Below are 24,789 nucleotides of genomic sequence, written 5' to 3' on the forward strand. Positions count from 1 at the left end.
AATGTAAGGTCAGCTGCCTTTATAAGTTAAAAGTATTGAGATTGCTATCATCACTGTAAATGTGTTTACTTGGCATTGGATCGATAGTAGTATTTGCAGTATAGCACAGCACCTCCGTCCACCTGAACTTTGCGACACAGAGCGTAGGAGCACAGGAAAATACGTATTTGCCCCTGATGTCCACGGTGTGGCGGTACTCTCTGAGGTTTGAAGCCGCTGCCGTGGAAACGCACCACCGGACAGCGTCACCACTTCCTGGAGCTCACGTTGTTGCTGACATCAGAGGCGCAGCTCCGGGGTGAAACTCGGCTCTCTCGCTCCTCTCCGTAGTGTGTGTTGAGACAAGCAAAGCGCAGGGCGAAGAAGAAGAAGAAAAAAAACTTTACTCTGAAACACATCGGCCACTGCAGGTTATTCCCCTCTGTCCACTCCACTCTGGATTTATGCACCTCTGAAAGAAGAAGAATATCTTTGCGCCTGAGTGCAGCTAGTTCTTGTTGTTATTTCTGCGCTTAGTCCAGAGCGCAGTTTCCGGATATCAGCTCACTGTTTTTGGAAGATTTTCTCCGCATCTGTTAGGATTTTTCCGCTCTTCCTGTCGCGTGTCTGTGATAACTTACAGCCCACAATCAGTTCATTTTCAAAAATCCTGCAGCCGCAACTGGATCATGGACACACACAGATAACAAGGTAAGAACCACTGTGGGGTTTTCCCCCTTATTTGGGAGCACCGCTTGTTACTATTATTTCTCATTTATAGGAAATAAAACTCCACGACAGTACAGTAAACTTGCAGATATTAATTATGTTATTATGGGTTCTTTTTAAGTGAGTGCTCGTAACACAAATCACGTGCAGTGCATTTACAGGTAGGCCTTCCTGCAAGTGGAAAGTGTTAGTTGGAGAGCTTTCAGGTGATTTCAGTGCGGCTGTTATGATGCTGAATTTGGATTTGGACAAGGAAAGAGACACGATAAAGTTTTAAAGACACAACAAACTGTTTCTGTTGCAACAAAAAGAAAATAGTGGGGAGGGGGGAAGTTTGCTTTTTGCTAAGTGGTCGTTTCCAGTGCACAGCACAGCATCTAAAGACATCTAAATTGCATGTCTTTAGATGTGACTGATTGCTGGAAAGTCAGTGCCATCATATGTGATTGTAGAGTCATTCATAGCCCGTGTCCTTCCCCTCTCTCTGCTGTCAGTTTTCCAGTCCTCTGTGATTCACTGTGGTTACTTTAGCTGGTGTTTTTCTTGAAAAGAGGAAACCTCAGTGTTCTTGTCCTGAAAAGTCCTTCGTGTGTTACTTTTTTTTGTTTCCTGTCCTTTTGTTTTCGGTTTCGAAGAGATTTTTCTGCCTTCCTGAGGCGGTGAGAAAGCGACGAGGATGCAGGTGAGCTTCATCCAGAGATGGCAGAGCTCTGAGATGATGCGCTAAATTAGATCTAATGAGGCCACCGTCTTCATCAAATCAAATCAATTGGAAGTGCACTCACGAGAAGGAGCCTGAGCGGCACCCTGATGGATGAGTTCATCATCGCTGTGGCGTGCCCTGGAGCTCAGGAATAGCCTTAAACTGAGAGTCAAACTGTCAAGTGGAAACCACCCACAGATATGGCTGGCGTGCCTCTAGCAAAACAAACCACTGTGCTGATAAGAGGACAGAATCCCACAGTGAATGGTGCCAGACACAAACGTGCTGGGTTATTAATTGCATTTTGATGGGACTAATGAGGACAAAGGTCAGGGAGGAGGAAAAAAAACAGGTAGAAAGTCTGTTAAGCAGAGTTTCACAGCGTCCCATTTAATCTGAAAAACCTTTGAGAACTGCATGGGAGTATGTCATGTGCAACAGAGTTTGCTCATGCAGATTGTATTATTATTAATATTAAGACCCCCCCCCCCCCCTGCAGTTTACTTATGAGAAAGTTATGTTCACTCCTTTTAACATCATGGTGTCACCTCTTAGTGTCACACGGGAGGCTTTGCCGGTCATTAGTTCAGCATCACGGCCTCCTTTACCCCACGCTGTCCGCTCCACGATGACCATAAACCCGTGCTATCATATGCTAAATTCACGGGAGCTTCACTGCTTTCCAGATGCCCACTGAGGAAAAGCTGGCCTTTCAAAGATTACTGTGAGAGAGATGACAGAGTACAGAGAGATGGGAGGATTGGTTTCTCTTGAATCCTTGTTTTTTTTAATATATTTTTTTAATATTGCTTGATTACCAGCTGTGATAATATGGCTGCTGTTGTTTTCACCGAGTGTTCATGCATGTGCTATCGAGGCAATGTTGTCCCAGTGGCACCGAGTGTGGCGGGAACCTACTAGAGCAAAATGGCCTGTCAGGGATTTATTGGTATTTTCTTAGGTGTTTCTAACAAGACAACTTTTCCCTTTGCAGACCATAATGCAGAAACTGATGCTTGTCGTGACAATCACATAGTTTATCCAGCAGAGCTGCTCAGAATCCTGTGTCAGTAATACTCTACAGTAGGGCTGTTCGATATAACGATACATATCGGATCAGTTTACGCTATCGTTTGTTTCGTTGTGTCGCAAAATAAACTGTTTACAGCAACATTTTTTCATCGTTTTGATGGTCACTGTAGTGGCTATATTCATTTCTTAAAGTTATCTCTTTCTCTTATATTTAATATAACCACACTAAGGACGGACAAGCGCCTGTTTTTATGCGTAGCAACAACGACGGTAAAACCATCACGTGTCCGCTTGTTTATTTTCCACATAAACCTTTCACAATAAAGCTCAAGATCCTGTTGAGACTTTTCAAAATAAACTGAATCACGTGAAAGAGTATGTAGATTATTTATGGATGAAAAGCAAAAAAGAGCCGTCAGGTGCTAAAAAATAAACCTTAGACTCAAACGTTAGAACAGGCTTTTCCCCGCAGCACGCCGTGTAATAAATACTCACAAAGAAACGGCGGCCGTTACAACTTATGTCTAAAATGTATCGTTTCATGCATCAGTTAAAACACTTGACTCCAGGTACACGACGCCCAGCTGGAAACACTTCACACAAGTCGAGCTGCCAGAGGTTCACAGAATTTACAGAAAATGTTAAATTTTTGTGATTTATATCGTTATCGGGACAGTAGATGTCTTCTATCGGGATATGATATTTTGGTCATATCGCACAGCCCTACTCTGCAGTGAGTCCTGCAGCACATGTTGCAGAGTAGCGTCACAGCTGAGCAGACAGTGCAAAGTCAAACTGTCTTCATAGTGAATCGCAATCTATTTTGTGAAGTGCAGTGCTGCAAAGTTAATAGACAATAACTCCATTATTTGTTCCTATTTCTATACAACTCTTTTATACTGTATGTACAGTACTGTGCAAAAATCTTGAGCTACCCCTAATTTCTTGATATTTTGCAATGAAAGTGCGGCGGGGCAGCAATCTATTAAAATGCGCAAACATGCAAAAAAGTACTGTAAATAGTCACTGTTGTACCTGTGTCCTGGCCCCCTCTCTACATATTGACAGTTTGAACCAGAGCTTTCAAATTTGGATTCATCACTCCATCAGACCTGTTGCCACTGATTTTTCAGTCCATTTCTTGTGTAACATAGCCTCTCCTCTCCGTTTACCTTCCTTAAGAATGGTTTCTTGACAGCCAGTCTTCCACTGAGGCCATTTCTGATGAGGCTTCAGCAAACCGTAGATGGATCTGCTCAAGGTCCAGATGCATCTCTGAGGTCACGCGTCAGGTTCTTTGATGGATTTGTTAAAGACGTGACTTCCCGGTCATTTTCATCTGCTGTAGATTGTTTTTACTTCTGCCGCTTCTTGTTTTGTCCTCTTGTTGTCCAGTTTTGTCAAAAATGTTTAAGAACAAACTGCGCAACATCCTGAATTATGCCAAGTTTTCAGCAAATGACTCATTTGGAATCATTTTCTTGGTGCCAAAATACTATTTTACGCCTGTCACACTGTGTTATCTTTGGCATTTTATTGTGAATTCAGCTAAAGAAAGGGGAACAAATTATGTTTTTCCAGTGTGCTGGTAGTAACAAAGTAACAGAAGATACCATTTTAAAATGTTTTTCAGTTATCTGTTATACTGCATGTATACAGAGTGATTCATAGGTCAGCGTTAAGTGATGTAACAAACAAAAAAAAAATCTTCAAGTACAAGGACTGGACTGAAAATCTGTGAAAAAGCACCAATGTCGAAAGAAAAACTTTAAAAAGGCCTCCAGAAAGCCTGGAGAACTGTTGCTCAAGACCACTTAAAAATTACAAGAAAGCCTTCAAAGCAAAATATAAAGAAATAAGGGGTATTTTGTGCAGCACTGTTTAAATCTATAAACACCAGATGTAAACAGATCAGTTTCAGATGTGTTTCTCAAAAATCTGGTTTGACTACAAAAACCAACCTTTGGTTTGGCAGCTTTTATAATATACATTTAAACTTTGAATGTATGAAGTCAGAGTTTGACGAAGGTTGTAGTCTAAGACATGGATACTGTGTGAAGACTGATGGACCAAAAGAGAAGACAAAGAAAACCTTTTTCAGTTCAGTTAATGGAAAGGTGCAGTTTAAAAATGTGGAATTGAGCTTCGGCTATAGTTTTGTCCTTTTGATTTCCATCATTCTTTAATAGACTCCCCATAAAATCTGAGCTGAGTCCATGTCTGTCAGATTCACTTGAAAGCCAAAATCCTGGCTTTGATGCGCAGAGCAGAGAGAAAGTTTTCAGGAGCACTGCAGTTTTTATTTAAGGCTCATAATAAAAATGTTTAAATACCAACACTGTGACTCTTTCTAAAGAAGTTTAAGTGAACTTGTTGGTCATGTTGGTGCTGTGAAGTGCAAGTCACCATGCTCTGCCAGGTCTTTCTAGTAGATTGGTGAAAGACATCATTCAAAAGTAAAAGACTCATAAAAGCGTTTCAGGCTTTGATGAATCAGTCTGAGGTTGAATGAAACAAAGACTGTGTCGTCTGGTGTGACTAAAAAAGGGCATTGGCCTGATTTCTATGTACTGTATTTGCAAAGTGAAATAAAAGCCACATGGATTTCGCCAACTCTACGGCAAAGCCTGATAGTGGCAGTAACATATTTCCACAGCAGGAACTCGGAAGCAGATCCAAACCAAAGCAGCATATATTCAAATATACAAAGAGATCATGCTTAAGGAAAAATATACAGCCTCAGTGGAAAGATTGACTAAAAATGCTTTAGTGGTTTTGAGACTATTTTCTGTCTTTACCCAGCCAAACCCAGACATCCATGAAAAATCTGTAAATCGACTTCAAGATAACAGTTGTTGCACAGCTCGTGTTAACACGTCATGTTTAAAGAACACAGATTGACGCTGGACAAATACAGGTGTGTAGTGCTTCCTTTGCCACACATTGCTAAGAGTAGCATTACCATTACGTGCTGCTAGTTTGCATAGATAAATTTAAGCCTCTTTTCATTCATCTCGGACACAGTTGCAACATGTTAGGACATGTTCTGTCACGATGTAGTTGCGCGGGGGGGGGGGCAAAAATACGACTCTGATCGAATATAAAGTGAGCCTACGACAAGCAGATATATGGACAAAGTGGAAGGACTTAGTCTGGGTCAGCTTACTTTATCTGTGAAAGTGCAGTAAGGTCCGGCCCCCGCTGCTCCAGAAACCAAGAGGAAGTTGTCCTGATTGAGCTTTGTCTGCACGGCTTTTTTGACCGTAAGGACGATGCCGTCAGCAGCAGCAGAGCCCGAAGCTGCAAGGACAGGCGGCCAGAGAGCAGAAAGTCTACATACTAAGTCATACATGTTGAGGCTTGTGTGTACACAGTTATATAAAATGCTACACAAGGCAGGTGTCATTCTTTACCATGTATAATGGTTTATCCCTATAAACAGAAGTGAGGCCAGTTTGCAGTTTGTTGCAGAGACTTTAAATAAAAATGACTCGGGAGACTCTTGGAACTTAATTATCACTTTGCTTTTGGATTCTTCACTGTCGCACTTATTTAGCCTCTGTGAGCATCAAATGCCCAGAAACGAGACGCTCTTCATGGATAAACAGCTTGCTGGCAAAGCCGAAACGCTTCCTTTAGTCTTCCTGAACCACAGCTGTTTGACATTCTGTCTCGTGAAATGGGTTTAAGTCCACGAGCTGTCTCTGCATGACTGCCTGTGGGTGGAGAAACACAATGAATCAATGTGCTTGTAACAGCATGCCACCTCGTAACGGAAAATACAGCTTACTTTACAGATCGTACAGATTTCTCTCGGGTGGTGAGTAGGGGTCTGGTGATCCAGGGAGTGGATGCATTGTGGATGGCAGGAGAAACCACTCTTTCTTTTGGCTATTTTTAGCCACTGCTGTGCGGTTGATGATAATGGAGGGCAGATCTACTTATCTCCTAGCTAACAGAGCCATCACTATCAATGAGGAAGATCATCTTACGCTGGAATCTGATTGGTAGCACTGGACTGAGTGAAGATAAAACACTGAGCTCCAGTTCATACACCTCTTTAGGTTCTGGTTACACGCCTTTCTCCCAACATTTGTACCGTCTTCTCAGATTGCCGCAAACAGAAGTGATGAAATGAAAGTTTAAACTTTCAAGCCAGCGTTCGACCCGGCAAACATGCTAAACCTTGATTGGTTCCAGATTTATAAAGCCTGACGTTTGCTGGTAATGTCTCTTTTATACCATTGGAAACTGACAGTGTTAAGAAATTTGACTTCAGGAAATTGATATAATGTTGACCTTGCATGCTGAAAATGGTATGCTAGCTTTCGGTGGTTAACCGATCATTTTAACCATGCACATCATCTGTTACCTGTTGCGTTACATCAGTTTTCCCCAAGTTGTATGTTCCAAGATGGTGTGATAAAGGGCTGCATGACTTTAGAACAGTGATATTCATTCATACAATGAAAATCTATTGGTTCTTCTGGAACAAAGTGAGCCATTGCATAACTGAAGTAGAATAAACAAAGATGACGATATCAACGTTGGCCGTTGGCCAGATTTCTATTTTTAAGCTTCGGTGTTTGCCTAGAATTTCGCAATCAGTGCATTCCTATGTAGGATGAAGGGAAAGCTGTTGGGTTTTGCAGCTTAAATGAAACTTTTAAATGGTTGTGCTGCATAAAATCTGCTTGTTTTGGACGTCCTTTTTTATAGTGTCGATGTAAACGTTTCAGTCTCCATCTTAGTTGCTTAAAATCGTGTGCAATATGAAGCAGTGGGTCTGAATGTGAGACTACAAGCTCCTTGGCTAAGCACTTAAGTTAGGCTTAAGTTAGCCACCGATCATTTGGTTTCACACCATAATAATCCTTCGTTTTATAGTCATATGGTATGACCAAGATTTATTAAAAAAAACAACTTTTTGACCCAAAATGAGCAACTGGTAAGGTTCATACTTGGTGATTTCCCCCTACATTTTCCCTCTTAATAAACCTTCTATCGCACTCATTTGTGCAAAGAGATAAGTTTAGTCATTGACCTTCTAGTGCAGCGTCTCTAACTGAACATGCATTTGACGTAGAGCTGGGCGATATGAGATTTCTTCATATCACGATATGTTTTTTTCATTTCAGGCGATAACTATATCTATCACGATATAAGCCAAATAACTATATTTGTAAGATTTAAATGTGCCGTTGCTCACAAGTAAAATGTGAAATAATCAGCAGCTTGTTTTTATTTAAATATTTATTTCCCATAATAAGTTCAACAGGGTAGATGTACTTAAGGAACATGAGACTTTTTCAGATAAATAAAGGCAAATATTGCAAACTACACAAAAGGCAGCCGCTAAAGCGTTTAAGTTTCAAAATAGAACAAACAAAACAGACTAAATTGTCAATTCCACTTAGAAACAAAATATTAATTCTAAAAATAAATCTTAGTTTGTTTTACAGAAGAACAGACAAAACTGACTAACTTTTGTCAATATCAAATAAACTGAGAAGTAAAAGGAAATTCTCAATCTCTCCTTGTTGTATAGCTTAGCTTTTCAAACAGTTTTAACAGTTACATTAGTCTGACAAAAGCCGAATGACGAATTAGCGCTTCCAGTCAGAGACTGAGGCTACGTCCACACGTACACGAGTAGTTTTGAAAACGGAGATTTTCCGTTTCAGTTTTAAAAAATAATCCCGTCCACACATAAAGGCAGAAATGAAGGAAAAGGCTGCTATGAACATGCCAAAGCAGCAGGTGGCGCTAGATTCCTAACCGTGCAGAAATGTTGGCCAATCAGAAGTCTAGAAGCCTCGGTGGGAAAAAGTAAACAAAGCTGGGGCATAGAAGCAGAACAGAGTCGTATGTGTGGACGGACAGTAACTGTGTGTATATGTAAGCATTTAAACACTGCAGAGAGTAGAATTAACAGTAACAGTATTGTAGAAATTCATTTCACCGAAACAATAACGTAGCGCACAGTGTGACGCATGCACCAGTTTATTGTATTTCCAGACTTGCTTTTGGCACAATTTACAGTGCACGCTACTCTGTTTTTTGTCAGACTTGAAATAGCCGAAATACCTTCACACTACGGAACTTCTATGGCTCTTCCGTTCGACAATCTCTCCGGCATTGGAACCATCATCTGTTTTCTCTTCGGTCACGCTCGGTTGATTTTTCTAGTCGGCACACTCATTTCCTCCATTATGTGCTGGCTCCATTACCCGCTGGCTGCTTCCCAAACAAACACACGCGCGGCTTGGCACTTGTGCTGTAAGTAACAAGTCACGCGACGTGACGCTGCGGCTGTGATTGGTTCGGCTCTGCGCTACTTAATTTGGATTGGCTGACCTTTTTTTTTTTTTTTTTTTTTTAAGAGGACAAGAGCGGCGAGGTCTATCGCGATAGAGAAATTAAGCTATCGAGTAAAAGTTATATCGCGATACTTATCGTTCTATCGCCCAGCTCTAATTTGACGTATAAATAATGGCTTCACATCCAACGGGAAATTTCCTTTATTTGAAATACACCGTAGATTTAGTGCTGGAGGACAGGAAAAATCCTCTTCATGTGCTGTAGGACACAATCATTAAGCCTGTTGTTCCACTAAAGGGCTTAGATCTCTTCTCAGCAATAACTCTCCTGAGACAAAGAAAGGGGAACCAAGGTTATGATAAAGCGCTTAGGCCCCACACAGAATGACATTCTCCCACCCACACGTGTCTTCCACCACCCAGAGGTCCTCAACTGTGTCCCTGCATAGAAATCCCTCAGTGGGCTTATTGAGCAATAGGACATAAGGTATTGTCTTACTTCCCAGAATCAGCAAGCATAACCCTCTGACTCATGCGGGGTGGCCACAACACAATCTTGGCAAGCGTTTAGCAGACAGGACACCCCTGCTGCTGACCTTTTTAAAAAGCGTAAGTCACCTAAATAGCCACGTCTCGCTTAATCACCCTGCACTTCCTGCGGGAGTTGCAATTCAGACAGTCCACCGGGTATTATGATGTCAGGCTTGCGATGCATTGTGCGGTTTCATTAACAGTAAAAGATGTTTGTTTTAACCTTATTTTGGATACAGCGACCTCCATTACGACCTTTGCTTTTGTTATAACAGGTAGTACTGTTGCTACACTGTAACAGGACCTTGGATGTATTTTGTCCACTGTTGCAGATCTGTTGGCTTCCAATAACTCCCACATGATTTGGAAATCATTTAGCAGACTCCTGAAACTTGAATGTGTAATTCATCACTGCCTGTAACATCTTGCCTGGATTAGCTGGTGTCACTTTGATTACTTGCACAACATAGGCGGTTTCACGTGTTTCATATCAAGCGTTGTTGGAACTGAAGGAAAAAAAACGGAAACTGTGGAGGTATTTGGGTTTAACGGTGTGTGTTATCGTTGGATGTCTCTTTCTCCCTGTTTCCATTCTTCAATCTGAACTGAGATGACCGTATGATGAGAAATATTACAGGAAGAATAAAAGGGACCAGAATAGCCTGGTGCTTTGCATATCTTCCACAGGTATACTGCCACAACATTCCTTTATCTCATCACTGATCACTTCCTCTTCTGATGTCTGTGGATCAATTTCTTGTTCTGTGATTGTTGGAGAGGGGAAACCCAGCACCCAACCCCGTCAAATAAGAAAAAAATATATCTAGAGGTTGACCTCTGAAATGGTGATTTCTCTGGGACTCCATGTCAAGAGTGATGTCACATATGAGATCATGCTGCTTTGGCTATCAGGCAGCTGGAGGACAGACCTCCCACTTTCTCTAGTCTAAATTAGGAGGGTGTTTCCCTCAGAGATGTGGCCCACTTAGTTACTTAGTTGGAGAGTGATGTATAGACCTGTAGAAGGTTAGTGTACAGGCGTGTGGTTGAAGAGTTTAGCTCTCCTTTGTTATTTCTCTATAAAGCGCCGTTCTCTTATGTAGTGACAAAGGAGAGGTATCTAACAGTGAAACATTAGCCTGCCTGACTGCTGACTTTTCCCTCCATATCTTGACGGTGGAGTGCGTCACAGTGTTTCAGACACTTCTGGAGCATTTGCAGGCTCAATGCATGCTTTTCCTCATAGACCATCTAGCGCACAGACTTGACAGTCCCCTCTCGTAAGACACGTGGCTGCTGAGCAACAAGAGCGAGCGGCGATTAGCATTTGATCTTCAACAAGCGGGGCTGTCACATTACCCGCCTGCCAAGAAGTGTGTGGAGAACTGGGCTTGCGATCAGTGGGTACCACTAGCCTGGCATCATGCTGGGCAGAGGAGGGAAGCAGATGGCCCATCTGGTGACTTGCTGGCATAAAACAGAGGCTGTTCTGTTCCTGTGTGCGTGCGTGCATTTGTGTGTGGCATCAACAGACTGGGCGACGTGGTGTTAGGAGACCACCTGTCTCGTGGCTCATCGTCTCTTTCATGTGTGGTCAACGGCACCGTACAGGCGGAGCTTTGCTCGTATTCCCTTTCCTAATAACGTCCTGGTCTTTACACCAGATGTACCGAACACACTGAATTAGAGCTGGGCGATATGAGATTTTTTCATATCACGATATGTTTTTTTCATTTCAGGCGATAACTATATCTATCACAATATAAGCCAAATAACTATATTTGTAAGATTTAAATGTGCCGTTGCTCACAAGTAAAATGTGAAATAATCAGCAGCTTGTTTTTATTTAAATATTTATTTCCCATAATAAGTTCAACAGGGTAGATGTACTTAAGGAACATGAGACTTTTTCAGATAAATAAAGGCAAATATTGCAAACTACACAAAAGGCAGCCGCTAAAGCGTTTAAGTTTCAAAATAGAACAAACGAAACAGACTAAATTGTCAATTCCACTTAGAAACAAAATATTAATTCTAAAAATAAATCTTAGTTTGTTTTACAGAAGAACAGACAAAACTGACTAACTTTTGTCAATATCAAATAAACTGAGAACTAAAAGGAAATTCTCAATCTCTCCTTGTTGTATAGCTGAGCTTTTCAAACAGTTTTAACAGTTACTTTAGTCTGACAAAAGCCGAATGACGAATTAGCGCTTCCAGTCAGAGACTGAGGCTACGTCCACACGTACACGGGTATTTTTGAAAACGGAGATTTTCCGTTTCCGTTTTAAAAAATAATCCCGTCCACACATAAAGGCAGAAATGAAGGAAAAGGCTGCTATGAACATGCCAAAGCAGCGGGTGGCGCTAGATTCCTAACCGTGCAGAAATGTTGGCCAATCAGAAGTCTAGAAGCCTCGGTGGGAAAAAGTAAACAAAGCTGGGGCATAGAAGCAGAACAGAGTCGTATGTGTGGAGGGACAGTAACTGTGTGTATATGTAAGCATTTAAACACTGCAGAGAGTAGAATTAACAGTAACAGTATTGTAGAAATTCATTTCACCGAAACAATAACGTGGCGCACAGTGTGACGCATGCACCAGTTTATTGTATTTCCAGACTTGCTTTCGGCACAATTTACAGTGCATGCTACTCTGTTTTTTGTCAGACTTGAAATAGCCGAAATACCTTCACACTACGGAACTTCTATGGCTCTTCCGTTCGACAATCTCTCCGGCATTGGAACCATCGTCTGTTTTCTCTTCGGTCACGCTCGGTTGACTTTTCTAGTCGGCACACTCATTTCCTCCATTACGCGCTGGCTCCATTACCCGCTGGCTGCTTCCCAAACAAACACACGTGCGGCTTGGCACTTGTGCTGTAAGTAACAAGTCACGCGACGTGACGCTGCGGCTGTGATTGGTTCGGCTCTGTGCTACTTAATTTGGATTGGCTGACCTTTTTATTTTTTTATTTTTATTTTTATTTTTTTTTTAAGAGGACAAGAGCGGCGAGGTCTATCGCGATAGCTTAATTTCTCTATCGAGTAAAAGTTATATCGCGATACATATCGTTATCGTTCTATCGCCCAGCTCTACACTGAATATATTAGTTCTTTGCAATCGTATTATCCGGTGAATTCAGCCAAATTTAACGCTGGTATCACGACACATTTAGAGCACCCTTGCTCTTCCACATTTCCTTTAAGTTTCAGCTTTCCAGCTTTTTAGCTTGTGTGATGCCAGTGCACTGACAGCAGTACCCTGTCTGTTCCCTTGTTCAAACTCTGTTGGCACTCTGTGACTCTACCCCTCAGGCTGTAAATTGCTCCAGTGGCCGCTTTTTATTGCTTTTATGAAAAGTTTTCTGGCTGACACAAAGAGAAAGTGTTTGTGTCTCTGCAGGCACGCCGGAGCATTTATCTGGGCTCAGTGGGGTAACACAGACTTTGGCGTAGGTGAAAACACACAAACTGGATTTCTTTTGTGTTTTAATTTCCTTTTGTGGCTTGCGTTTGCTATTTTGTTTTCCGTATTAGCGCTTCTCTTCACTGTGGTGTTCTGACTTTGAGCTGGACCGTCCAGTTAACCATGCGATTGCGGAGTTTACGGCAAGGAATTAGAGCAGCATTACTCAGGGATTTTAGCCAAAACTGACATCAAGTGTGTCACCGGTGACTCTGCTAGTGTCAGACTGTAGCCACTGACAACAGTAGCTGTGATTTTTGTGTTGTCTGTGTGTAGCAACGAGCAGCCATTAGCAGCTAGGCCTCTGATTGCTCAGCCAAAAGAACCTTTTAACCCTCTACTGCAAGAAGAACTTGTGTAACTAAAATGTAGTTTTGCTTCATCTAAATACCCAGAGCTGCTAGGTAATATGTGGCTAACATTAGCAATCTGAGCTTCAATTAAGATTGAATTTCCCATGTAGCTAGCAATCACTCATAGCTAGAAGTGTATTTTAGCATTTACTAAAAATAATATCGCGTTACGTTTGAGCTCAATTGCTTTTCTTCAAGCTGCTTCAAGCTGTCTTTAAATGGATGTAAACATAGGTTTAAAAAGGTCTTGACCTTTTTTGGATTTCTGAAGTGTGCACAATACCTTCTATGGCTCTGTGATTGATGCTGTAATGGGGAACACACTGAAGTCCCAACCACTGCAAATATTCAAATACCACAACACCGTTTGGAGCAGCTGAGGCACTAGTTCTTGTTCCTCTTTTTTTTTTTTTTTTGTTGTTGCATAGACTGCATTCAAAGAACAAACAAATGCTTCCTGCAGTCTTTGCGTGAGAAATATGTGCACGTTGGCCTGTTTAAGGGGAACGCTTCAGTGGCCGTAAGCATGAAGTGGTGATGCACGAATACTGTGAGATGGATGTATTTGGCTTGAGATCTACCATAAGCATGCATTTTCACTCACTGTGCTGACTGCAACACAAAATACGGATGCGAGTACAGATTCTCCGCTACTTTGTTTTGGAAATTCTCATGGTCTTTACTTGCGGCAGGTGTTCGGGCAAACCCCCATGCCCGCCTTCACTGATGCCGTCTTGCGGTTTTTGTGGTGGCAGTAAACACACACCGGGGGCATTCACAGGACTATGACTAATGGCTTTCATGCTATTTTTCAGAGTAGAGGATATGTCAATCTCAAGAGACTAGTTTAAATAAAAAAATAAATAAAAAAAAAAGAACAAATAAAAAACACAAGCAGTCACACCGTTGTGGAAAAATAACGCGCTGTGTTGATACTACCACCTGCGTCCTGTTTTGTCTTTGTTTTTGTGCACTCTCAGAAATAATGCTCGCCTCGCTGAAAGAAAATGGCACAGTTCTTGGATGTTGAAACCTTGTTGTTTTTTTTGCCTCACTCTCAGGGTGAAGTCTTCAGCAGCAGAGAGAAGTTGAGCTCCGTGCTCTAGTTCAACAGGGCCACTTCCTGATGATGACAGTAAACATGGGTGAGTAGCGTTTGAAAGCGAGTTGCTTTAGGCTGCACTGTGTACGTACAGAAACATGCTTGCTTACTGGGAATATACACACCTCTCGCTCTTCCTCTGGCAGGAACAGTGCAGAGAAAAACAACACATGTAAAAGCACAGTGTTTTAAAAAAAAAAAAAAAAAAAGAGGGAAAGAAAAGACAGTTATTTTCAGATTTTGCATTGTTTTTTTTTTTTCTGTTGTTCCTCATTTTTAAACCTTTCCTCAGATATGAAGTCTTGATTTTGGCAACTTGAAGGTTGTAGAAGAGAAAAATAACGCCTTAATACCTGTAACAACAGTGTGCATGTTTCCAGTGTACTGTGTTTATTTATCTCCTGCAAAATAAACTGTATAAGAATGTCTCTGAATGCACTCATGCATGCCTAAATTATGCAAAAAAAAAAATTGCTAGCTGTGGACGCAGTGCTGTAAAAAAGTATCCGCACCCTTCCTGATTTTTTTTTTAGTTATTTTGCATATTTGTCACAATCGCATGTTTCAGACAAAGTAAATTTCATGTAAATAATATTAGACATGAATAAATACAACATGCAGTTAATGAAGAAATGAAATGACCATTTTATTTACTAAGGGAAATAAGTCATCCAAACCTATCTGACCCTGTGTGGAAAAAGTAATTGTCCCCACAACCTGAGGAGTGTTTGTGCCACCCTTGGCAGCAAGAACTGCAATCAAGTGTTTGCGATAACTGGAATGAAGTGTTTTACATCATAGAGGAGGAACTTTGGCCCACTATTCTTGGGTTCCTGCTTCCAGAACAAAATGCTTGGATGTGCATTAGAAGTTAGTGAGGGTGATCTCTGCCTATGCAGCTTACTAGGGCTACCCTTGGAAAAAAACCCTGATCTGGTGGTTGTCACACCACATCCTTTTTGACACACATTGAGGTCTCAAAACACATTACAGGAGGTTTTCAAATGCTATCATTATGGGGGAGAAATTAAGGTTCAGCAAAAGCATTGCAATCAAATTTGAGTGTGGACTTTGACTAGGCCACTCCAAAACCTTTATGCTGGTTTTTTATTGTTTGTTTTTTTATTGTTTTTTTTTTGCGTCATTCAGAGGTGGACTTGCTGGTGTTTTTTGGATCATTGTCCTTCTGCATAACCCAACTTGAGCTTTAGAACACAAACTGATCGCCCGACAGTCTCGTTCAGGATTTTCTGGTAGAGAGACGAATTCATGGTTCCATCAATTACGACAAGTCGTCCAGGTCCTGACGCAGCAAAGCAGCCACAGACCATCGCACTACCATCATTATGTTTGACTGTTGGCTTGATGTTCTTTGGTCAGCAGTGTTTTTTTCCTTTGAACTCTCCCATGGAGGCCATTTTTGCCCATTGTCTTTCTTGTTGTTGAATCCTGAACTTTGACCTTAACTGATGCGAGGCTTTCAGTTCCTTAGATGTTGTTCTGAATTGTTTTATGACAACCTGGATGAGTCATTGATCTGCTCTGGGGAGTAATTTGGTAGGTTGGCCACTCACCACTGTGCCAAGTTTTCTTCATTTGTGGATAATGGCTCTCACCGTGGTTCACTGGAATCCCAAAGCCTTAGAAATGGCTTTGTAACACTTAACAGACTGACAGATGTCCATGACGTTGTTACTCAGCTGGTTCTTTAGCTCAAGATCTTTTAGCTTACTTCACTTTTGTCACACGGGTTCTTTTGGGGTTATAGGGTTTTTTTCCCCCAAAAAATGAAATCATCATTTAAAAATTTATTTTTTTTTAATTTGCATTTACACATAAGTGTGACAAATATGCAAAAAATGTGGATGGGGATGAATGCTTTTCACAGCACTGCATGTTGTTGTTTCTCAACAGTAGATTCTCTGAACTCAAAGTATCAGCAGCCAGCATATGCTGTCAATTGTTTTATTTTGGACCTGCTTTCACTGTGATCCAAAATGATGATGTTTTTTTTTCCACAGATGACGGTCTCCAAAATGGATCTGGACAGCACAGAAACTCACAAGGTAAACACCCAGCCTTGATGGAGCTACAGGAATTGTATGACATACTAGGCCTGTTCTGTAAATGTATGTAATGCTTTCTGGACAAAAGAAGAAATCATCCCCACAGTCACGTCAGTGTGTTACGTAAGGTTTTCCACCTGACATAAATGTTGCTGCATGTGGTTGTTCTTGGCATTGGGCTTGGCGTGTCCATGCATCAGTGCAACAACGCGAATGGCTGGAAGCGTTTCCTGATCCAGGTGTTATAAAGATGATTTAAGTTTTGGAAACGGGAGCAGGAATTGTGCGATGCAACCTCTACCCTCTGGCGTTATGGAATTCTCCTGTAGATTTTTTCCTGCTCTTTTAGACAGTGTGCGTCTCTTATTTTAGCGTGGCTTCGTATAAAGTCTTTCAGCTCTGTCGAGAGTTCAGTAAATAGAGCTGCAGCAAATTTCCTAGCTGATTGTGAGCTTTGAAAAAAAAAAAGAACTCTGAAATTCTGAATTTTGCAAAATGTACATAATGCTAAAAACTACTCCCCATATTCAACACACATTAGACTGCTATTAATAGCTCTCCTCAAATAATTGCTTAACAGATCTTTCCAGATCTGTAACAGTAGTGGTGACACGGCTAAGCCAAGCTGACGCAGGCTGAGAGAGGAATGCCACGGCCTGCAGATACTGAATGGGCATATTTGCAAACATTGTCCAGTGAAAAGCCTTTAGCACAGACCTTGTACAAACATTAATTGCACAACCACTGTTGCACACCCACCTACATTACATCAGGGTCATTATTCTTGGTGAAAGATTAACTTCTGAGGTTTAAACATTACATCCATTAGGTGTCCAATTATATCTGCCACGGTTTCGATAAACAGCGAGGTGAGAGCTGGGAAGCCCGCCTTGCTTGTTATGGCTGACTTGTGTGTGTGTGCATGTGCTTGTGTGCTTGTTGTGCGTCAGAGCTCGAACCGTAGTGCTGCAGAGTGAGGACACGTTTGGCTCCAGCCGCTAATCCTGCCGGACGCCTTTGGCATGATGCGTCTCTCGGCACCAGGAAATCCCCTCAATGTCTTCATTCAGGCAGCCTGCATCTCTCACTCTCACACACACGCACACAGACGCTCTGCCTCGCTGGTCCTTAAATACTTTTGGCTTGCAGAAGTCGTATCCTCTCGTAGCTTGTTCTATTTTGTAAGCAACTTTAGGGTTTGGGGGAGTTGTCTCGCTCTACCTTCATCTCCCAGCTTCTGCTCTGCTTTCATAAAACACTCAGCTCGAGCAGCAGTTACGAGAAGACGTCTCCTTTTTATTGTCACCCATCCTGAAGCAAAGTTCTTGCTTTATTTCGTCCACTGCCACTTTCGCAGTTCCCAGAGTTAGCCCGTGACGAGACGAAAGATGCTGGGCGATGATGCAATGGGCAGCAACCGGTCGACATTGTGTAATGTTGCTCGCTCTGCCCGGCTTCCTGGAATTCCCCCTTTTTCTTATGCGTGTCACATTTTGCGCAACACACAATGAGAGCAGATGGGGGGGAGCTGAAGGTAGCCCAATTTATCAACCCTCCCCTCCTCTTCTCAAAACATTTGCAACTATTCTGGGTCACACGTTGCCATGGGGTTCCTGAAGCAGTCACTGAGGCTACTTCTGGCGGTGATGTGTGTTTGGTGTATGTGGCAGTTGCTTTCCACTGTGCTGGTGGTTAGCCTTGGCTGGCCTCAGCCTGGCAGTGGCCGTGGATCAGTTGGGAGTGATGTAATAACTTCACTTATAGGCAGCCATCAGAGCCAGCTCTGTGCACCACCACACATTTCTCACATGCTCTCACTGCCCCCACCCCTGTTCCAATGAACCCTCTCACACTCGTTTCTCCGCTATTATCCATAGGCTACAGAGAGCACAAACACACACACACATATGCGCACACACACACACACACACACACATACACATACACATGCTGGCCTCTGTTTGTTTTGTATCCTTGACTGCAAGTGCACAGGGTAGTCTGGAGCTGTAAGCCTGTAGAGGCTGGACTCAAACAGCAGATTTCACAAGAGAGAAGCAGTGCAAATGAGAAACAATGACAGAGGTAATATTTGCAAGAGTTAGATTGTGAGATTAGTATTTGGATATTTAACAGTTTACATATTTATTTATGTATTGTGACTCATTTTCTCTATTTTAACAGAATATTGTTGGATTTGAGGGATTTTGTGCAAAAATTAGCTTATTCAGCAAATTAATTGATAATGGAAAACATTATCACGAGCTGCAGCCTTGCTCTCATGTAAAATCCTGTCACTACAGAAGGAAAAATAAATATTTTTGCATGCTTAATTTATTTTTTTGTCATATTCAGAGTTTTTTCCCTTGTGAGTCAGTCAAAAAATACATGAATATCCTGATGTGGAACAACATGGTTAGCACAGCTCCGCGTTCAGAACTTAAGACAGTGATTCAGTTCCTTCCTGTTCCGAGAGGACATGCCTGGTCGAACGGTTAGTCAGCCACCGCTGCTGACAGCATACGTCATAAGTACCCGGGTCTCCTATCGTCTTCTCAGGGCAGTTTACAGCACTTTGCATGCGTTTGTGTGATGGTGGCAGGACACATTGTGTTGTTTTACAAGGTTATTTACATAAATAGGTGTTATTTCATCTGTCTTATCTCTAGAATCTCCTTAAGGGAGAAAACTACCAGAAATGACTCAGCTGCCTCATAGTTACTGTCCTTTTCTCAAAAAATAAATAAATAAATAAATTCACCCACACAGGTATTCATAAAGTTGTTAGAACATAAAGGAATATATATTTTTGCCTGATTTCCTGTTGGATATACTGACTTTGCAGTCATTTTAGTGCTTTCAGACACTACGCGATCCAATGTGCAGTCTGGACCATGCAAGAGTACTTCTTATACTGTTGTTGTTGTTTGCTCTGTGGGCGCAGTTTTTTTTGTAGGTGGAATTTTTCTTATCAGTTGACATTATTTAGTTTCTTTTTAAGTGGAGGGACTGGACCACACAGCAAAGAAGAGAAACATGTCATTCACACTTCACTCATGTGGCTAATTTGGAAGTGTCCGCTGAAACTTAATGCAACTAAGTGGCAGATGATGGACTAGGGGTAAACATAAGTGGATAATGAGAGAGCTGCTGGAGCAAATGAGCTCTGGTTGAAATGAAGAATACTTTAAATTCAGGTCAGTTTTGTTTACATAGCGCCTAATCACAACAACAGCTGTCTTAAGGCGCTTTAGATTATAAGGTAAAGACCCTTGACGTCCTGTGAGCAAGCAACAGTGGGAATAAAAAAAAACCCCTCTCTTTTAGCGGGAAGAAACCTCTAGCAGAACCAGGCTCCGGGAGCGGCAGCCATCTTTTCAGACCAGCTAGGGCAGGGGTGTCAAACTCAAATACACAGTGGGCCAAAATTCAAAACTGGAACAAATTCGCGGACTAACTTTAATATTTATTGAAATATATTTATTCCTCCAGATATAAGAATGAATCTTTTCTTATGGACTCAAACACATTTTGCTAAAAAACTGAATATGGAACAAGCAAAGCTTAATACTAAACAATATATATATTAGCTGTATAATACCAGTAGGCCAGCTCTGATAGTAATTTGGTATGGTATGGCCCGCGGGCCAAATTTGGCCCGCAGCCTAATTACATTTGGCCCGCGGGCCAGAGTTTGACACCTATGAGCTAGGGTAAAGAGATGGAAGAAAATAGTCAAGTTGAGAGAAAATAAAAAAAAAAAAGAGATAAAACACACTTTTAATACATTCTTAACTCTGATATTTGGTTGATACAGACTGTGTCATCTGTTTTCACCATTAGCTTTTCCTGGCTAACATTAGCTAAAATTAGCTAGCTGCGTGTTTAGCGTCAATGAGCCCAGTTTGTGATTGAATATCTTGTCTACTTGGTTTGCATTTTAATAATATCCCACTACTGTTACCTTGTTTCATTTTAAAGAGCTGGTTGGTCGATACATCTTCCCTGTTCTCTCCCACTTGTCCAGGAGTCAGTAGGCGAGCTTCGTGCCATTGGGGTTTGTGTAGGTTTTATTGGTTAGTCTCTGTGAGCAACTACCTATGCAAATAGATACAACTGCAGCACCACAAAACCAGCATTAGTCAGTAGAGTTGGTCTGTCACGCTTCATAACTGACACTACAAGCCATAGGAGAAATAAATAGGCCCGTATATGTTGGGAAAGATAGCATGTCATTAAAGGTGCCATTAGTATTAATGGCTGTTGCTTTGTACTCATGTAATATGAACCATGAGAAAATTTACCGTACAGTAAGGTATACCAATTTGAATAAGAGTTACAGAGCGCTCGGTATGAGAGGAAAAACGAAAGGTAGTCTGACAGTGACGTGTAAACTGATGTTTATGCATGAGTGCATCCTGACCTCTGAGTGAACCTGGTGTACTGGCCTACTGTCTGAGAACAGCTGGCCACAAGAGCCGTACAGTAGGAGCAAGATCAAATGCCATCCCAGACCCCATCTGCTCCGTGTGTTACTATGACTCTAGCTTTCATTCCCTGTGGTCTTTTACACACACATATAGACATCTATTCTATTAAAGAATGCGGTTTTTCCTGCAGGTGCTGTTTGTATTGCACTGCACACACCCAGCACAGGTGTGTGTGTGTGCCTGCGTGTGCATTTTTTAAAAATTATTATCATGACTAGACCTTGGATATATCTGAGAGACAGGAAGAAGCTGAGGTCAGCGACCTCTTTCTTATACTGTAATCACCCAACTCGGATTCCATTAAAGGCTTTTAATGGTAAAAGATGACCGGATGCCCTTTTTTGTGAGCACATCAAAAAAGGTGAAGTGAGGAGTAGAAAACTGAGAATTGTTGGCTTTAATACCTTAAAGGTTATTTTAATGACACAAACGGATGTGGCACTTTAGTCCCAAAATATTTCATATTGAAACGTTTTCGACTTTCTCTTTTACCGCGCAGTCGCTTTTTTATAACATTTGTAACTGAAGAAAGGCAGCCTTTATCTGAATTATGCTCCTGAAATATCTCCACTGATATATATGTATTAGACTGCTTAATAAACAAGCTGCAGGTGACCACGTCGCCCTTTTTGACAGGCGTGCATGAAGCCCATACACGTGTTCCATTATTAAAACAACTTTATCTTTTGTGGCTTTTCTATGCTTAAGTATAGCATTAAAGAATGGCCTGCATTGTTATGTTTACCCATATCATCAAAGCGAAAGACTTGAGTCACACATATCTCAGAGAAATATTAGGCAATATTTTTGTTTGTTTGTTTGTTTTATAGAGAGATAATTCTACCCTTATTAGGTATGTACCGAACATAAACTAGATTCTTCTCCATTAATGGAAACTCACACATGAAAACAGGAAGAGGCATGCCAGATGTTGCCTCACTGGCTCTTCTGAGCCGGTACAAACTAAAAACTAAGGTCATGCTAAATGTCAAAGAGCACTCGTGTGTGGCCAGTAAAGTCACCAATAAAGTGAGGTCATTTGAAACAGATAAGGTATTTCTGCTGTACTTCCTACATTTAAGCGCAGAGTGTAGCTGACACATTTCTTCTTTCTTCCTTAGACGACGAGGAGGCACTTAACTCCATCATGAAGGACTTAGCAGCCTTGGGCCGTTGTTACACCCAGCACAACAGCCACAAGCCCAAGAACCGAACCTTACTCTACAAACAGGTACTCGTCGCATCCACATGTGCTGTTTCTCCTTTTATACATTCAAAATTGTTGAAGTGCTGATTTGAATCTATAAGAACTTTTAAAATTGGCTGTAAAATGTGTCTAAATATCAATTTTTTTGTTTTTATTTTGATTGCTCTGTTGCCTGTGTAGTATGGGAATCAGTTTGCTTAGCCATATTTTAGTTAAAGAGCTGAGAGGATGTATAATGCTGCAGTATTTCTTTGGTTTAAAGCTGCCACACATCCTGCTTAGTTACACTACTTTAACCTTATCTGTCACTCTGTTTTTACTCAATACCTCAGCCCTGCTTCCTTTTTTTATTTTATTCACTGGAGTTTGAAGGTTGTGATCTAGTTTTGGAGATGATGAAACAAAAAAGCAGCATATTCACCGCCACAGCATGGTGCAAAAGTCTCGAGCCACTCCTCATTTCTTCATATTTTGCTTCCAAGGAGCCAGTCTTTGGATATCAGCTGCTTATTAAAAAAAAACCAAAAAAAAACCACAACTCCTTTTCAGTCCAGTGCATGACACTTTTCAGAGATTTGTTGTTTGTTTGTTCAGATATTAAACGCTGACCTGTGAGTCATTCAAGCATAAAAAAAACGATGCCTAAGTCGAGGGATGACATCTTAGCGAAGGACTAATTTTAAATTGTGTCTTTAAGCGCTTTGTTATTTAAAGCCTGCCACACAAACACATTATTTGTTCACATTTCTTTAGTTGAATCTATGAAAAATGTCAAAGATGATGCAGTTTGGCAGACATAAAAAAATGATATTTTTCCAGAAACAACATGATCTCTGCATGGTGTGCAGCCTGTCCTTATAATAAATAGTCTTCTCAGAACTGATGGAACATATGAAGGCAGAAGAGTAATGTCAGATCCCTTTGCAGTTGCATCAGAAAGGGCATCAAGCATAAAAACTGTCAAATCAAACATGCAAAGCTGCCTGCTGTGGTGAACCCCTGTGAATAAGTGAGCAGCTAAAAGTAGCTTCTAGATTTTGATACTCTGTGCAGTGTTATCTGGAAAGCATCTGATTCTCAACAGCCAGGGAAGTGCCTAGAGGGGGACCCGGGGAGGCCTGAGCACTGCTAATCTTACAATACCCAACACTGTTGGGTTAGAGCATGGCCAGGATCACTAGTAATGTAGTTGAGTATATTTACATGTTAGTACATGTTTAATATACGTGCACTTAATTGAAATATTTCTATTTCATGTCACTTTCTGTTTTTACTCTTTAATTCCATTAACCCTTTACAGCTGATCGGAGCGGGCACGCTCTGTTTTGCGTAACTATTTTTAAATCCCAGTAGCACTGCAACCACGTAAGCTAGCGCAAAAATTTTTTTTGCATATGAAACCGGAGGAGTTGTACTTACATCTTATGCCATCAGCTTGTCCTAGGTCACGGTTTCCTTCCACATAAAGCTTTGCAAAAACTGCATAAAAAGCGCTTGCAGGAACAAAAACATAATATTCCAGAAACACGCTGTGCCGGTCCGATCAGCTGTTCATAACACTTCCTACGTTGGAATAGACGTCAGCGCGAACTTTTGCATTTCCGCCATTACCTGCCCGAAACCGGAAGTGACGTCATTTTCCCGGAAATGTAGTCTTTTTTACTATCAGGCCCTCAGAGCCTATACTCGTCTTTTTAAAAGTTATCTTTGACTTTATGACTTTCTGTGTCGTTTTTGGGATGCTTAGGACTCATATTGCACTGCTGGAAATAGTTTATTTTGATGCATATGCTGCTTTTTTGCAAATTTGCAGTATAATATTTATTTTCGTTTTTCCTGCAGTGTATAAAAATTGGTGTATTTCAAAAATAAAACTATGAAGACACTCAAAATAAATTTCCTGTGGTGGGAAACTATTTTGTGCAACTTTTTTGTATTTACAGTTTTGAGGGATAAGCCTCTTAAATTTCTCTAACTAGAAATATATGTTAAAAAAGCAAAAACGATTTTCAATTTTTTTTGTAGTTTATTGCACTTTTTTGCAATTTATGTAATTACTATGCACTTAATGAATACATATTATTAAAATCTGGGCTATAATGGTTGTATTGATGTATAGCAACTTGAAATGCTCCCAAAAATGGCTCCACAGCAGGTAAAAATATAATATAAGCTCTGGCGGACTTGGTTCTATGGTAGGTCTTAAAGGGTTAATTTCACTGTTAATTTTTCACAGTTTTTATTATTTTTCTAGTCTGATTTCTTCTGGCCCCTCCCTTCTTTGTTCTTAGTTAAAAGCATACCTGGATAGAAAAAACACACAACAAATAAGAGTCATGGATTGGCCTCCCCAGAGCCTATACGTCAACATTATTGAAGCACTGTGGGATGATATTGAGAGAGGCAGCAAACATCCAAACAAGAGCTTTAAATGTCCTTCAAGAAGCCTGGAGAACTATTCCTGAAAACTACTTCAAGAAATTATATCAAAACTTGACTAAGAGAGTTCAGGCTGTGTTGAAGAATAAATGAGGTCGTACCAAATATTGATTTTTAAGCCCATTAGAAATGTATAAACTCTTATTTTTGCCTCATATAATATATTTCCATATATGCTGACATGTGAATAATGAAATTGCTGGACTAATCACGTTTTCCTAGCAGAACAAAAAGAAAGGAGGTTTGGCTCAAGACTTGTGCACAGCATTGTCTTTCAAGCGTCTTACAGACACCGTCCGTCAGATTGACAAAATCCTTTCCTGATGCTTGGTGGGCTTTTTATATATCTATCTATCTCTCTATCTATATATATC

The 24,789-nt window shown here is 41.0% G+C and overlaps 1 protein-coding gene across 3 annotated transcripts in view; it reads left to right on the forward strand.

The window, feature by feature from the left end:
- Nucleotides 1-210: 210 nt before the first annotated feature.
- The window catches only part of map3k22 (mitogen-activated protein kinase kinase kinase 22), a 42,829-nt gene continuing 18,250 nt past the window's right edge, over nt 211-24,789 (forward strand). For 2 of the 3 annotated variants that reach the window (XM_026179638.1, XM_026179640.1), the window contains exons 1-4: nt 211-690; nt 14,176-14,259; nt 16,238-16,282; nt 21,891-22,000. In XM_026179638.1, coding sequence (XP_026035423.1) covers nt 14,241-14,259; nt 16,238-16,282; nt 21,891-22,000 — 174 coding nt within the window. In that variant the 5' untranslated portion in view covers nt 211-690; nt 14,176-14,240. Of the gene's footprint in view, nt 691-12,362; nt 12,748-14,175; nt 14,260-16,237; nt 16,283-21,890; nt 22,001-24,789 lie in introns of those variants that run through there. The other variant, XM_026179639.1, reaches the window with a different exon arrangement.

Source organism: Astatotilapia calliptera, chromosome 9 (assembly GCF_900246225.1).
Source record: "Astatotilapia calliptera chromosome 9, fAstCal1.2, whole genome shotgun sequence".
Classification (NCBI taxonomy): domain Eukaryota; kingdom Metazoa; phylum Chordata; class Actinopteri; order Cichliformes; family Cichlidae; genus Astatotilapia; species Astatotilapia calliptera.